The sequence below is a fragment of the Rhinatrema bivittatum genome, chromosome 3 (genome assembly GCF_901001135.1).
Source record: "Rhinatrema bivittatum chromosome 3, aRhiBiv1.1, whole genome shotgun sequence".
NCBI classification, from domain to species: Eukaryota; Metazoa; Chordata; class Amphibia; order Gymnophiona; family Rhinatrematidae; genus Rhinatrema; species Rhinatrema bivittatum.
In genome coordinates, this window is record NC_042617.1 from 163,690,478 (window position 1) to 163,704,002 (window position 13,525).

Here is a 13,525-nt window from a genome sequence, read left to right on the forward strand (position 1 = left end):
AATAGCAGGTAATGGACTTCTCCTCCAAGAACTTATCCAATCCTTTTTTAAATTCAGCTACACTAACTGCACTAACCACATCCCCTGGCAACAAATTCCAGAGTTTAATTGTGCGTTGAGTGAAAAAGAACTTTCTCCGATTTGTTATAAATGTGCCACATGCTAACTTCATGGAATGCCCCCTAGTACTTCTATTATCTGAAAAAAATAAATAACCGATTCACATTTACCCGTTCTAGACCTCTCATGATTTTAAACCCCTCTATCATATCCCCCCTCAGCCGTCTCTTCTCCAAGCTGAAAAGTCGTAACCTCTTTAGTCTTTCCTCATAGGGGAGCTGTTCCATCCCCTTTATCATTTTGGTTGCCCTTCTCTGTACCTTCACCATTACAACTATATCTTTTTTGAGATGCGGCGACCAGAATTATACACAGTATTCAAAGTGCAGTCTCAACATGGAGCGATACAGAGGCATTATGACATTTTCCGTTTTATTCACCATTCCCTTTCTAATAATTCCCAACATTCTGTTTGCTTTTTTGACTGCGCAGCACACTGAACTGACGATTTCAATGTATTATCCACTATGTCATCTAGATCTCTTTCTTGGGTAGTAGCACCTAATATGGAATCTACTATTGTGTAACTTGAATGGACAGTACACTTCCAAGATGTAAGGTCTTCCTTCCTTCCTTCCTCTAAGTGGCAGAAATATGAATGTGGGCAACCCACTAACACTGGTATACACTATTGAGAGAAACATGTTAGCCTCCCATCTTCTAAAAAAACAACGAGGTCCATTGTCAGCCACTGTGCAGCTCATCTAATTAACTGGAAACATTTATTTGGTTAACTTAGCCTATATATTCAGCAGTGTGGCTAACAGGTGTATGGGCTGGCAAACTCTGCTCTTCCCAGTTATGCCCCCGGAACGCCCTTGACTAATCTGGCCACATTTTAGCCAGATAAAAAGTTATCTGGCTAGTGCTGAAATATTCATTCAGCTGGAAATCTTTGGCTAAATGCTTCTGAATATGGACCTAAAGGAGGATAACTTTCAAACAACTGTATGCAGCTGCATATATGTTTATATGTGGCCATGCATAGATTTGCTATAGTATTTTATAATACACATATATGATATATGTGCGTTTTAGAAAATGCATGTATCTTGGGGTGCCCGGGAATGCCTTTAATGCCCCTTTTTTTTTACATGCGCATATGTCCACATGAAAGTGAACATATGTGCATATTTTGGACCACCACACTGGATAGTACCTCCTTATGCGGTAGTACTGTCTTCCCTCTTAGAAACTCCCCCCTCTTGCTCCACCACTGCCCATTATGGTTCCACCTCCTCACATACCATCACCACCCACACTGACACAGCCTCCAGCAACACCACCACCACTGTAGAAAATCTCTCTCCCCTTTCTGAAGGTACAAATTGGATGTTCACCCTCTTCTGTAATCTGGATGGCAGCTGCTGAAGAGGAGATGCCTATCACGGCTGCCAGGCCATCTTCTCATCTGCCTAACATACCTTCTCTGGAGCAACTCATGACTTCAATCCCCTCCTGCAGCTATCAGCCTCTGCCCCCAGTTTCCATGCCCTCCGAGGGCACCATGAGTAGTGAAAGGACACCACTGTGGAAGAGTACTAGACTGCGACAGTCAGATGCCCTGGAGGTTCTCTGAAAAAAGAGATGATGCCCAAGGAAATATTAATGTTTTATTTTTTATGCATTAGTATCACTAATATAAATAAAAGCATCTTCACTGTTGAAAATGTCTTTGTATCAGAGTATTCTTTTCCTGTGCAGCCTGCTGGTGAATCTGGTGATTTTTCTCTTGCAATTTCTCCTTACTCAGGTTGTTTGCCTTCTCCTCCTCCTCTTCATCCAGATGATCCTGCCTGTCTGGAGCAGGCAGGCATTGGGTTTTGGCCAGGTTATGAAGCAAGTAGCAGGCTAGAAAGATCTCACAGACCTTTGTGGGGCTGTAGACAAGGCATCCCCCAGATATGTCCAGACAGTGGAAATGTGTTTTGAGTAGGCCAAATGCTCTCTCAATGGCTGCCCTTGTCTACTGGTGGGCCATGTTGTAGTGAGCATCTGTTGTGGTCTGTGGGCTAGCTAGCAAGATTTTGAGCCAGGTTTTGAATGATAATTCTCTATCATCTGAGGGGAGAAGGCAGAGAAGAGCAGAGCAGTGTTCTGCAGTGGGAAAGTTCCCTGGTCGAGGTTGGAGTGGACCTTCTGAGGCAGTGCTGTAACTCTACCTAGATATGAGGGAGAGAAAAGAGGTTAATTTCCTGTGTGGTTGCAGTGAGAACTGCATTCCTACCTATAGACCAGCCCCAATGATCGTCCCTTCCTGGAAGCAGTCATGAATTCCCTACTGTTGGAGGATGAAGGCACCAGGAGAGGATCCATGATGATTATTCTGTCTCTGCTATGCATTTCCTATGCGTAGCCTGAACAGATAGCTTAATTTGGTCTTTATTTCCAGAGTAGGCCACTTCTTCAAATCAAAACTTTATTAACAGGTAAAACAAATAAACAGAGTCCAACGATGCCTAAACTGGAGATAACAGTGACCACCATAATCTAGGCCACAGAAATAAAGACAGGTGAAAGGAGGATAATTCTGCAGGGTTGGGTCAGATTAGCTACTGATGTGTACAGGCTGGACAGTACAGAACTGACCAGAGTTGAGTGAAAAATGCAAGGGAAAATGCCCAGGATCCTCTGCTTCCCAGTCAGAAGTTATCCCTTTAGAGCCACCTGCACTGACTTACAGAAGAAACTGTGAAACTGCAGAATAAAAGAATGAACAGCAGCACTGGTAACAGAACCTGAACGATGTACTGTGGAAGCAGGACAACAGTGAATAAACAGGAAAGCACCTGTGGAGACAGGACAATGATCCCCTTGACATCATAGACCACTTGCATGTTGAGGGAGTGGAAGTCCTTGCAGTTGTGGTTAGTGGCTGTGATGCTTTTTGGTGCCCATGTAGGGATGTGAGTGCATTCTATAGCCCCAAGACATAGGGGAAAGTATGTAATTTGGTAGAAATCCATCATTATTTCTTGCTTGTGCTCTCTGCTTTGAGGGACAGATATATAGTGATGTTTTCCTGAGAAATGCAGGAATTGATCAATACTAATGGAAGTGGCAGACTGGCTTATTCCAGTCATGAACCCTAAAAGTGTCTGGAAGGTGCCAGTGGCCAAAAATGCCAGGGCAGGAGTGAACTTGAGATGTATTGGCAAGGCATGGCCCTTGTGGGTGGAAGAGCTCAGGTCCTGCTCTAACTGCTGGCATAGTGTTGCATCCGTCGGTCTTCGACGGCTTCGCCCCGCCTACCTCTCTCTACTTGCGGCTCCTCCCGCTCACCTTGGACTGATGGCCGCGGCGGCGTCTGCTTGCCGACCTCTCCGGTGTCCCCGGACCGGTTATAGTGCTGCCTCCCGCCATTCTCCTTCAAGGTACCTCTAGGGCGCGCAAGCTTACACCGTCCTCATCTTTATTTCCATGTTGGCGCGAACCTCAGGGGCGTCTCCCTGTTCTGACGTCATGACTCCAGGATATATCTGCCTACTACATTTGCTAGCTCATTGAGATAGCAACGGAATTTGTACGGATGGGATTCACTCTCCGTTCCTAAGCTACTCTGCCACTCCAGCTTTCAACTGGAACTCTTACTACCCTTTGGGGTCACTAACGGGGTACCCGCTCCTCGGGGGCCTCTCTGCTTCTTTCAGGTGCTATCAGGAAACCGATACTCGCTCCTCGAGGGCCCATGTTCCCTGTGTCGCTGCCTGCAACCTCTACCTTCTACTTGGAAGAACTAACTACAGTCACCATCTGTGAGTACCGAAAACATTTCTCTCTACAGTACTGCTTCGCCGGAATCAGGTATTCGGTCCTCGAGGGCCTGCCCTCTGCTCCGGTGCCAGACCTCTTGTCTAGTGGAATCTCTGCTACTGCTAGTGAGTACAACGCTACTGAGTCTCTCCGCTCTAAGGGATCAGGTACTCGCTCCTCGAGGGCCTGCCCTCTGCTCCGGTGCCAGACCTCTTGTCTAGTGGAATCTCTGCTACTGCTAGTGAGTACAACGCTACTGAGTCTCTCCGCTCTAAGGGATCAGGTACTCGCTCCTCGAGGGCCTGCCCTCTGCTCCGGTGCCAGACCTCTTGTCTAGTGGAATCTCTGCTACTGCTAGTGAGTACAACGCTACTGAGTCTCTCCGCTCTAAGGGATCAGGTACTCGCTCCTCGAGGGCCTGCTCTCCTATTCTACTTGGGACTCTGAATGCTAATTCTATTGTGTGCTCATAACTCTCAGTCTCTTTTCCACTACAGCACTGCCTACAGTTCCAGCGTTCTGTGAGAGATGCGCCCAGCCGGGCTCTACAACCACTACTCACTACTTCCACCTCTGGTGGTTCCATATACTGTTTAATAACAGATTCATTCTGTGTTTGTCTGTCCGGAGTTTAGCCTGACACTGTGGTCCCTCACAGGATTGCCCCCCGTGGGCGTGGTCAGCTGCCACAGTGTCCAAGGATCCACCCAAACACCAATAACCATAACACATAAGTGCAGAATGGGTTCATTGTTGAACCTGAACCTGCACAACATTTGCTCCTCTCACAGATCCAAAAACTCTTCACTGGTTCTATATACTCTCTGTAAGGGGTACTTTCTCCTCCTCTTCCTCTGTTGTGCCATGAGTAGCCATAAGCTTCTTAGTCATTTTGTTTGATTCTCCACCGTTTAGTCTCTCCCAGTGATACTCACTCCCCCTCCCTCATGATGGCCAAGTCTGACTCAGTCACTCTTATTACCCCCACCCAATATGATCCAGTCTGTCCCAGACACTCCTCCCCAGTATGGTCCAGTCTGTCCCAGTCATCTTCATATACCCTATCAGCAGTGCTGTGCCATTCAGTGAAAGATTTTCTCAAAGTGCTGCATGAACTTCCTGAGTAAATTTTCCTTTATAACATATACTGTTCTGAACAAGGGCTTGCCAGTTACACCCCACCTTTCCTCCCAGCCTGCTATCATATCCACTTACCAGGAGAAGCCAGCTCGCCAAACACCTGGTCGAAAAATAAGCAAGTTTGAACTTGGCTCATAAAATTACTGTAGTAAATGTATTTGTGCATTGCTGATTACATTTGCGTGTATGTGGTTTATAAAATAACAACATGCAGACCATACCTTAAACATGCCCACTTTTTTAACATGTACATTCGCTTTTGAAGGTGGATATATGCACATATGTGACTCATTTGGAAAATAGAGCTTATGCACGAGCACTTCACATACACACATATATGCTGTTTTTTTTGTGCACGAAACTCTGTTGAAAATTCACCCCATTGGTTTGAAAATGCAATTTATCTGCGTTATTTTCCTATTCTGCTGGTAATGTGTCCCTGGAAAAACTTTCCATTAATCTTGCTCAAAGTACACGTGTTATGGAATGTGTGCAAACGGCTAACTGCGTGAAGGCAGTTTTCAGTCAATTTACCCAAGTTTATTTATTTTAAATGGTTTTTATATCGCTTTTACAACAGAATGTTGGTCAAAACGGTTTACAACGGTCAATATATATAATAAAAATAAACATAAAAACAAATACCATAAAAATAAGTTAAAAGGAAATAAAAAATCAGTAATCTAGTAAGGAGAAAGAAAAGAATATGGTAAACAACTAACAGGTGACATAAGAAATTCCTTAACCAGTAGCCGAAAGAGAACCAAAGGCCTGTGAGAACAGATATGTTTTAGGTTTTTCTTAAATTCATTGTGCGACGGAGTCTACCTTAGATGGTCCCGGATGGAATTCCAAAGCGAGGGGTCTGTAACTGAAAAAGCATGTCTTCGTTTAAACCAAATAAATAAATAAATAAATAAAGTCGAGTCTAGCCAAGCCAATGGATGGTATTTCAAGAAGATTTCTATGTAGGGATCATAACTGCCTATTTCGTTAATAAATGTGTAGAAGTGAACAGAGCCAGATGGTAAATGACTGAAAATTAGCTCCACAAGTTTAGACAGTCTTTTGTATTTTGAATTTGAAATAGTCAAATCATATTTTGGGACACAATATTATGCTGGGACAATACGGACAATTAATTTATAAGAGGGACATCCACAGGGGATTTTTATTGCATTGTTTTTTTGGAAGCATTCTTCAGTTGCTTCAGAGATTGCAGCTGCTGATTTTGCTTTTCTCTTTTTGTCTCTATATATACATACATACACATATATAGTTGTGCTCATAGGTTCACATACCCCAGGCAGAATTTATAAGATGTGCAACATTTTAAGAAAGCTTGAGTGATCAGACAAAACACGCCTGTTAGTTTTTAATGTGTTTCAAATTAAACTATTTTGTGCATCACAGAATAGCGCAATCATTAAACAAACCATAGTAATAAAGGAAATAATAAAATGGTCTTCTTCAAAAGTTTACATACCCTTGAATGTTTTGGCTGATAATATATGTATATATGCTTTACTTGTCCCACAGACTTGTTTTAATCTGTTCATTGGGGTTAGTCTTATTACATGGCCAAAATCATCTGGAAATCTGAGAGATGAATCGAAAAAATATAGAGGCCAATATTCAAAGTCTTTTAGCTGGATATCTCACAGGACTAAATGCTGAATTTTCAAAATTTCTGGTAGTTACTTAGCATACATTTAACCAGATTTATTTATTTTATTTATTTATTTGTACAGTTTTATATACCGTCATTCGGTTTAGCCATCATAACGGTTTACAAGATTCAAACAGAATACCGATAAATAAACATAGTTGATCATCTCAAAAATAAAAGTGGGAGGGATGGAGGGAAGGGGGAGAGGTCAGGGGGGAAAAGGAAGAGGTGGAGAGAAAGGGAAAGGAGAATGGAAACTGTATTGGGATTTATTTGTCTTAGAGGTAGACTCTTAGTGTTGTATCTTATAAGTTCATATTGGTATGACTATGGTTGATGCCAGTTGTTGTTTTTGTTCCTTTCTTGCGTGGGTTTGGTTGGTGGTATTGATTGTAGTTAGATTGCTTTTCCACAAAGACTACATTAACGATCAGTTAAATCAACAAAGTTTTTAGATCTTTCTTGAATGTTTTGATGTTTGTGTTCTCAAATCAGGTGGTATGGAGTTCCAGATAAGTCATTATCCAGCTAAAAATTAGCTAAATAAGAAATGGATCTAACGGGGATGAGTTAGCCACATGACTCTGATATTAGAAGTTATCCAAATAAGTTTATTGGCTAAAGGTATCCAAATAAATGTATTGGCTAACTCTAGCCGTGCATTGGAGCAGGCCTAAAAGTTATTTGAGAACATGTTCCCAAATAATTCCTTATCTAGCTACATTCCAAAGATGCCCTTAGAAAAAATATGCAAGTAAGAATAAATAAGTACAATTCCTTTGACATGTCTGAGGCAAAGATGTAAATATCATGCTATTCTTCTGTTTTGATGTGCATGAACCCATCAAATAAATCTTTCTGCATTTTACCTGCATGCTGCAGTATTGGAGAATTAGCCACTGACAACTTAAATGTTATATGAGCAAATTGTACAAAAATGGGCCCGATATTAGCTGGCTAAGTGTTTGAATATCCGGTCATGTGTAATGGTTGCCACTTGCCTGACTAAATTTTTATCCAGCTAAAAAAGAACTCCCTAACTTGTCCAGCAGATAGTGGCTGAATATTTGCCCCATAGTATTTTAGCGGTATCTTATCATGTTAATGTAGCAGGGTTAGAAGAGGAGATATATATAGCGCCAGCATCACAACTGCAGCCACACCGTTGAGCTCCCATCAATGATACATTTCTGTTTGCAAGCAAGTCCTGTTTGTTTGTTTGTTTGTTTATTTATTTATTTATTTATAATTTTTATAGACCGAAGTTCTTGTAGGATCTACAAATCAATCCGGTTTACATACAACTTTTTTTTATCAGAATATGTGTATTTCTGATAAAGAATTAGGCAAATAGGGTAAACTTAAAACAATGCTTACTTAATTTGGAAATGATTCACTTGTTTTGCTGGGTTTGCCAAGCTAAATCTACTTTTCTTTGTTCAAATAGACTGCTCAAGGTGGTGGGCATCGAACACTTCTTTATGGACATGCAATATTACTTCGTCATTCCTATAGTGGCATGGTATGTAACTCATTTTTTTGGGAAGGGGTGTGAGGGAGGGAGGACAATATTGTACTAAACTATTTTGTATTTTCTTCTCAGCATGAGCAGAAATGCGAATAAATATATTTTAAAGCTCCCATCCTTTGTTCTAAAACATATTTAAACTGGCCTAGTTTTCAGAAACAGTAAAATATGTGTCTTAGAACAGAATGGCATAATAATAGTCATCCTTGTAAAGTTGATGAAAAATATTGAAGCATGCTCTATCTGGCCATTGCTGACATTGCAGCTTAAATGTACTAACATGGCAGATAACGCAACTTTAAATAATAAAGAGACAATATTATATAGCCAATTTAGCTTCAGTTTGAATGGTTGCATCTTGGGACTGTCAAAAAATTCCAGAAAGGGTGTTGGAGGCATGGAATAGACTCCCAGTGGAGGAGGTGGAGGAAGAAACAGTAACAGATTTAAGAAAGCCTGAGGTTAAGTACAGAGGATCATTATTTATTAAGAAGTGGAGAGAACCAGAAATCAGTGGGGTGTGCAATAAAGTTGAAAGTGCACATCAAGGCCATCTTGTACATGCATGCTGTACAGTAAGGTCTTAACCTGTACATTAAGACAAGCTCTCAAAAGGTTAGCGAAGACATACTAACATCAGTGCATCCTTGCATGTATATGAGGGAGGATTATATGGAAATTAGACTTTACCAGGCTCATAGGAAATAGTTTGTTATGCTCGCTTCAAAATCTAACACCTGCCTTGGACCGGGTATTACATATTTATTGTGCACAAAGCAGCCTGAAACCTCCTGTTATAATCAACTTAAAATGAAAAGGGAGAGGTTGGTGGTGATGCTCAGTGGAAGGGACCTCTTGCTCTGCATTAGGGTCAGGGGTAGAGGAAATTGCCAGCGTTAACTGTCTGAAACTGAAAGGGCTAATTAGCAATAGGGGTTTTCTGCATGGAGCTGGCCTGCACTGCATACTTATTTTTGTCTCCGTGCATGCTAGTTCCATGGCCACACTAGTCTGGCTAAGTATAACAGGCACATGGCCAGACCTTTTTTTTTTTTTGTTAAGTGGTGTTTTACTGTGCATGGAAATTTTTCTTGACTTGCTTGTTAAAAATTATTTCGCATGAGTTTTATTGCCAAGGCCTCCAAGTGTTGGTCTCTATGATATTGCAACAGGAAAAGAGAGGGCAGACTAGATGGGCTTTGCTGTCCAAATCTGCCATCATATTCCGTGGTTCTCTGTTATTTGTTGATTGTGTATCTCTGTGCTGACTCAAAAACAAGCTATAACTTGTTAGTGCAATCCTTTTCTTTAGGCAGGAGAATTTGAATTTGTTTTTGGTTGAACAGACAAGGTGAACATGTCTATGTATTATTTTTTAATATGGTGTAGCTAGGGGATTCAGTAAAGTTTTGGAAGTGGGAAGGAGAAAGTCGACAAATTTCACCAGTTTAAAGATGGAGGTATTTCAAGTCACTTATGTATGAACAACTTTTCTTTGGCTGCTCTCACTGAAAAGAACACGTAATAACTTGCTCAGAAATTAAAAGCATAGACAGTGGTTTAAAGACTTTTCAAGAATTGGTTTACCAGTTTTCCTTACAAAGAGCAGGGCATAAAAATAATTCTTGAAAGCTTTACTTAATTCTCTTGTTTCCAGTACCTCTGCTGCCTTTCCACCTCGAGATCTTCAACAGATAAATTAGCATTTGATGTTGGATTGCAAGAAGACACAACAGGTGAGTTGCATGTTTGTTGAAAGCTTTTTTTTTCCCGAAGTTTGATTCCTTTTACTTTTTCCTTAAAAATAGGGAAACATCCAAATAAAAATAATTGTGCCAGTCCAGAGTACACCCCTTGATAATTGGCTTTAAAACTGACCCTTTGTTGAAGAAAAAATAAGAATGGAATGCAAATGTCTGAATGGTTATTCCAAGAGTTGACAGACAATATGATGGTTATAATTTAAAAGACTGCTACTTAACACTTCTATAGTGCTAATTGAAGTACACAGTGCTATACAAAAAAACATACAAGATAGTCCCTGCTCAGGAGAGTTTCCAGTCTAATCAAAACAAACATACAGGGCAAAAGAAACTTTGGGCATTTAATTTATTAAGACAATGGTTAAAAATAAAATGAGGCTGAAGTGGGACAATCTGGGATAAAGATTTTAAAGCAATCTCAAAAGGGTGGGGTTTTAAATAGGATTTTAATAAGGCAAGAGAAGGGAGCATGATGGGCAAACTCAGAAAGTCGATTCCAAGCATATGGTCCAGTCAGGTGGAAAGCACGGAGTTGGGAAGTGGCAGAAGAGAAGAAGGGCATAGATAGGAGTGACTTGCCTGATGTAAAGAGTGCACGAGGAGGGTATAAGCAGAAATAAGTGGAGAAGTTGTGAGGAGCTGCAGAGGGAAGACTCTTATAGGTGGTTAAGAGGAACTTGAACTGCTTGTGGGAATGAATAGTAAGCTGATGTGGGGTTATATGGATGAAAGTCATGCAGCTGAATTTTGTATGTATTGTAGTGGAGAGAGATGGCTCAGTGGGATACCTGTGAGGAGCAGGTTGCAATAGTCTAAATGGGAGATGATGAGAGAGTGGATAAAGGGTTCTGATAGTGTGTTCAGAAAGGAAGGGACAGATTTTGATGATGTTATAGAGAAAGAAATGGCACATTTTACCAATGTTTTGGATATGCATAGAGTAGGAAAGAGAAAGAGAGGAGCCAAAGATGATTCCAAGGTTACAGCATGAGGGGCTAGGAGGATTACAGTGCTATCCACACAAATAGAAAGGGGGAAGTGTTGCGCCCTTCGGTCGCAGACGGCTGCACCCTCTCTGTCTCACCTCTTTTCTTCCTCTTTCCTCTCCTCTGGGCAAGATGGCTGCCACCGCCTCTCCTCACCAACCTCTCCGGCGTCCCCCGAACCGGCATGGGCGATTGCGTTCGCCATTCTTACACTGAGGTCACTTAGGGCGTGCGCCACCCTCACTTTTGAATACGTCAGGGCGGGAACCTCGGGGGCGTCCCCACCGCATGACGTCACTACCTCCGGGTACTTAGCCTGCGATCTCCAATCCAGCTACGAGTTAGCAAGGATTCCGCTCCAGCTAATGTCGACTCTTTCAGAGACTCCGCTCTGAATACTCGCTCCTACAAACCCTCCAGGGTAACACTGGCTACACTAGGGCGTTCTAGGGACCCGCTCCTCGGAGGCCTTATTCGCTCCTATCTACCCTCCGGGGTTTCGCTGTTCCAGCAAGGACGCTCAAGGCACCCGCTCCTCGGGGGTTTTGCTTTGCTCCTATCTACTCTCCAGGTTTCCCATCTCATCAGGATCCTAGGTACCCGCTCCCCAGGGCCTTGCACTCGCCTGCCTCCTCCTGGGCTAACCTGCAGCTACAAAGGACATCCTGGCTCTGGCGCTCCGGGCCTTGCGTCATCTCTACCTCTGTTCCAAGGAGGCTATCTCTTCAACAGCTACCAGCCTTCATGAGTACCTTCTCTCTCAGTCTCTCTGCCTTGTCTCACCGCAGAATAGATTCTCAGTGTACCCCGCTTCGCGGACCACTACCGGATCTACCATCGCTGACTATGTCATCAGTGACTGGGTTCTTGGCCTATCCCGCTCCGCGGACCACTACCGGACCCTTCACTTCCAGCGACTGGTGAGACCTTCTCTGCACTTGAAAGAACTCAGTGCCTGAACTATCATCAGAGACCTAGTCCACTGGCTGAGGAACGCAGCCCGCTTCGCGGGTCTTGCCAACTGCTGTATAATAAAGCTTCTATTCTCTCTGTGGTCTTTACTGAGAGTCAGCCTATTGCTGTGTTTTCCCCATGGGGCCCTTCCCCATGGGAGTAGTCAACACAGCAACCAGGTGTCCACAAACAAGTCAAACTTACAACAGGAAGTAGGCTTAGGGGAATATAAGGCAGGCTGAGATCTGGGACTGGTTTCCTGATGAATTTCTGATGCAGAGAGGTAATTCTGAGAAGCATCAGCATAAAGATGGCATTGAAAGCCATGAGACAAAATCAGAACAGTTGCAGGCTAATTTTAAAATGTGCACACATGTGCCCACACATGCACATATTGGTGCATGAGCGGAGATACACTGTAATTTTAAATCATACCCGCACTTGCATGCATATGATTTAAAATATGCCTGCCACGCGTATTTATGCTCTTAATTTTTAGAGGTTACTTGAGCAAACCTACTTTGCGTATCTTCCATAGGGCTTTGCCAGCTTGTTCGTGCTTATGTAAGCAGATTTTAAAACATGCTCACACGAGGGACATTTCCAGTTTTTCCAATTAGTCTACAAGTTTTCCCAATCAATCTTGAGGTCATCCAGACCTCTCTGGTTCCTCATCCTGCAAGCTTCCCAGTTGACCAGGACTTCCACAATGTCTTGTAAGCCCTAAAATGCGAGATCAGCAGTCTTGTTCCACATCAGGACCAGCTGTAAAGCTATGAAGCTAATAAGCCAATCCGAGCTGCGGCCTCCAATTTTAAAATATGGAGTTTTATGCATAACAGTTTGTCCTGTTATGCATGAATGCCCATGTCCCACCCCTTTTCCGCCCTTTTATGTTTTGCTCACACATGTGCATATACACACATAAATCACAACTTTTAAAATCTGTGTTGCTCACGCGCAGCTCACATTCTCGCATATGTGGGCATTTTAGCATGAGCATCGGTTTTAAAATTGACCCCTAAAGGAATTAGTATACAAAGAGAAGAGGGCCCAGGACAGATCACTGAGGCACACTAGTTGATAGTGGGATGGTAGTAGAGGAGGATCTGCAAAGAATACACCAAAAGTGTGATGGGAGAGGTAAGCAGAAAACCAAAACAAGACAGATTCCTAAAATCCAAGTGAGGACAAAGCATCAAGGATTAGGTGGTGATCAAAAGTGTGAAAAGCAGCAGATAGGTCAAAGAGCATAAGGACTGAGTAAAGGCCATAATCAGGTCATTGGTGTAGAGGGCAAAAACCAGACTGAAGTGGGTCGTGAATGATTTAAGATGAAAGAAAGCAAAACAGCTGCAGTGAACAACGTGTTCAAGTAGTTTGGAAGCAAAAGGGAGGAGGGAGATGGGACTGTAGTTGGCAGGACCCCCTCCCTCCCCCACACTCCACATATCTAGTGCCTAGATGAAAAGTGCTACAGACATTCCTTGTGAGAATCCAGTCTATATTTTCAGTTCTGGAAGAAGTTACACTTTGTTATTGGGGGGGGGGGGGGGGAATTTTGAAACTCCATGGCCTGCAAGCTAATTTTCAAATGAAAACTCCCAGTGGA

General features: G+C 42.6%; 1 protein-coding gene across 1 annotated transcript in view; it reads left to right on the plus strand.

Annotated features, from left to right (window-relative positions):
- Nucleotides 1-13,525, plus strand: part of RYR2 (ryanodine receptor 2) — a 1,771,220-nt gene that overhangs the window by 548,982 nt on the left and 1,208,713 nt on the right. Inside the window, 2 exon segments of the mRNA XM_029593907.1 lie at nt 8,130-8,204; nt 9,868-9,946. Of these exon segments, the coding sequence (XP_029449767.1) occupies nt 8,130-8,204; nt 9,868-9,946 (154 nt within the window).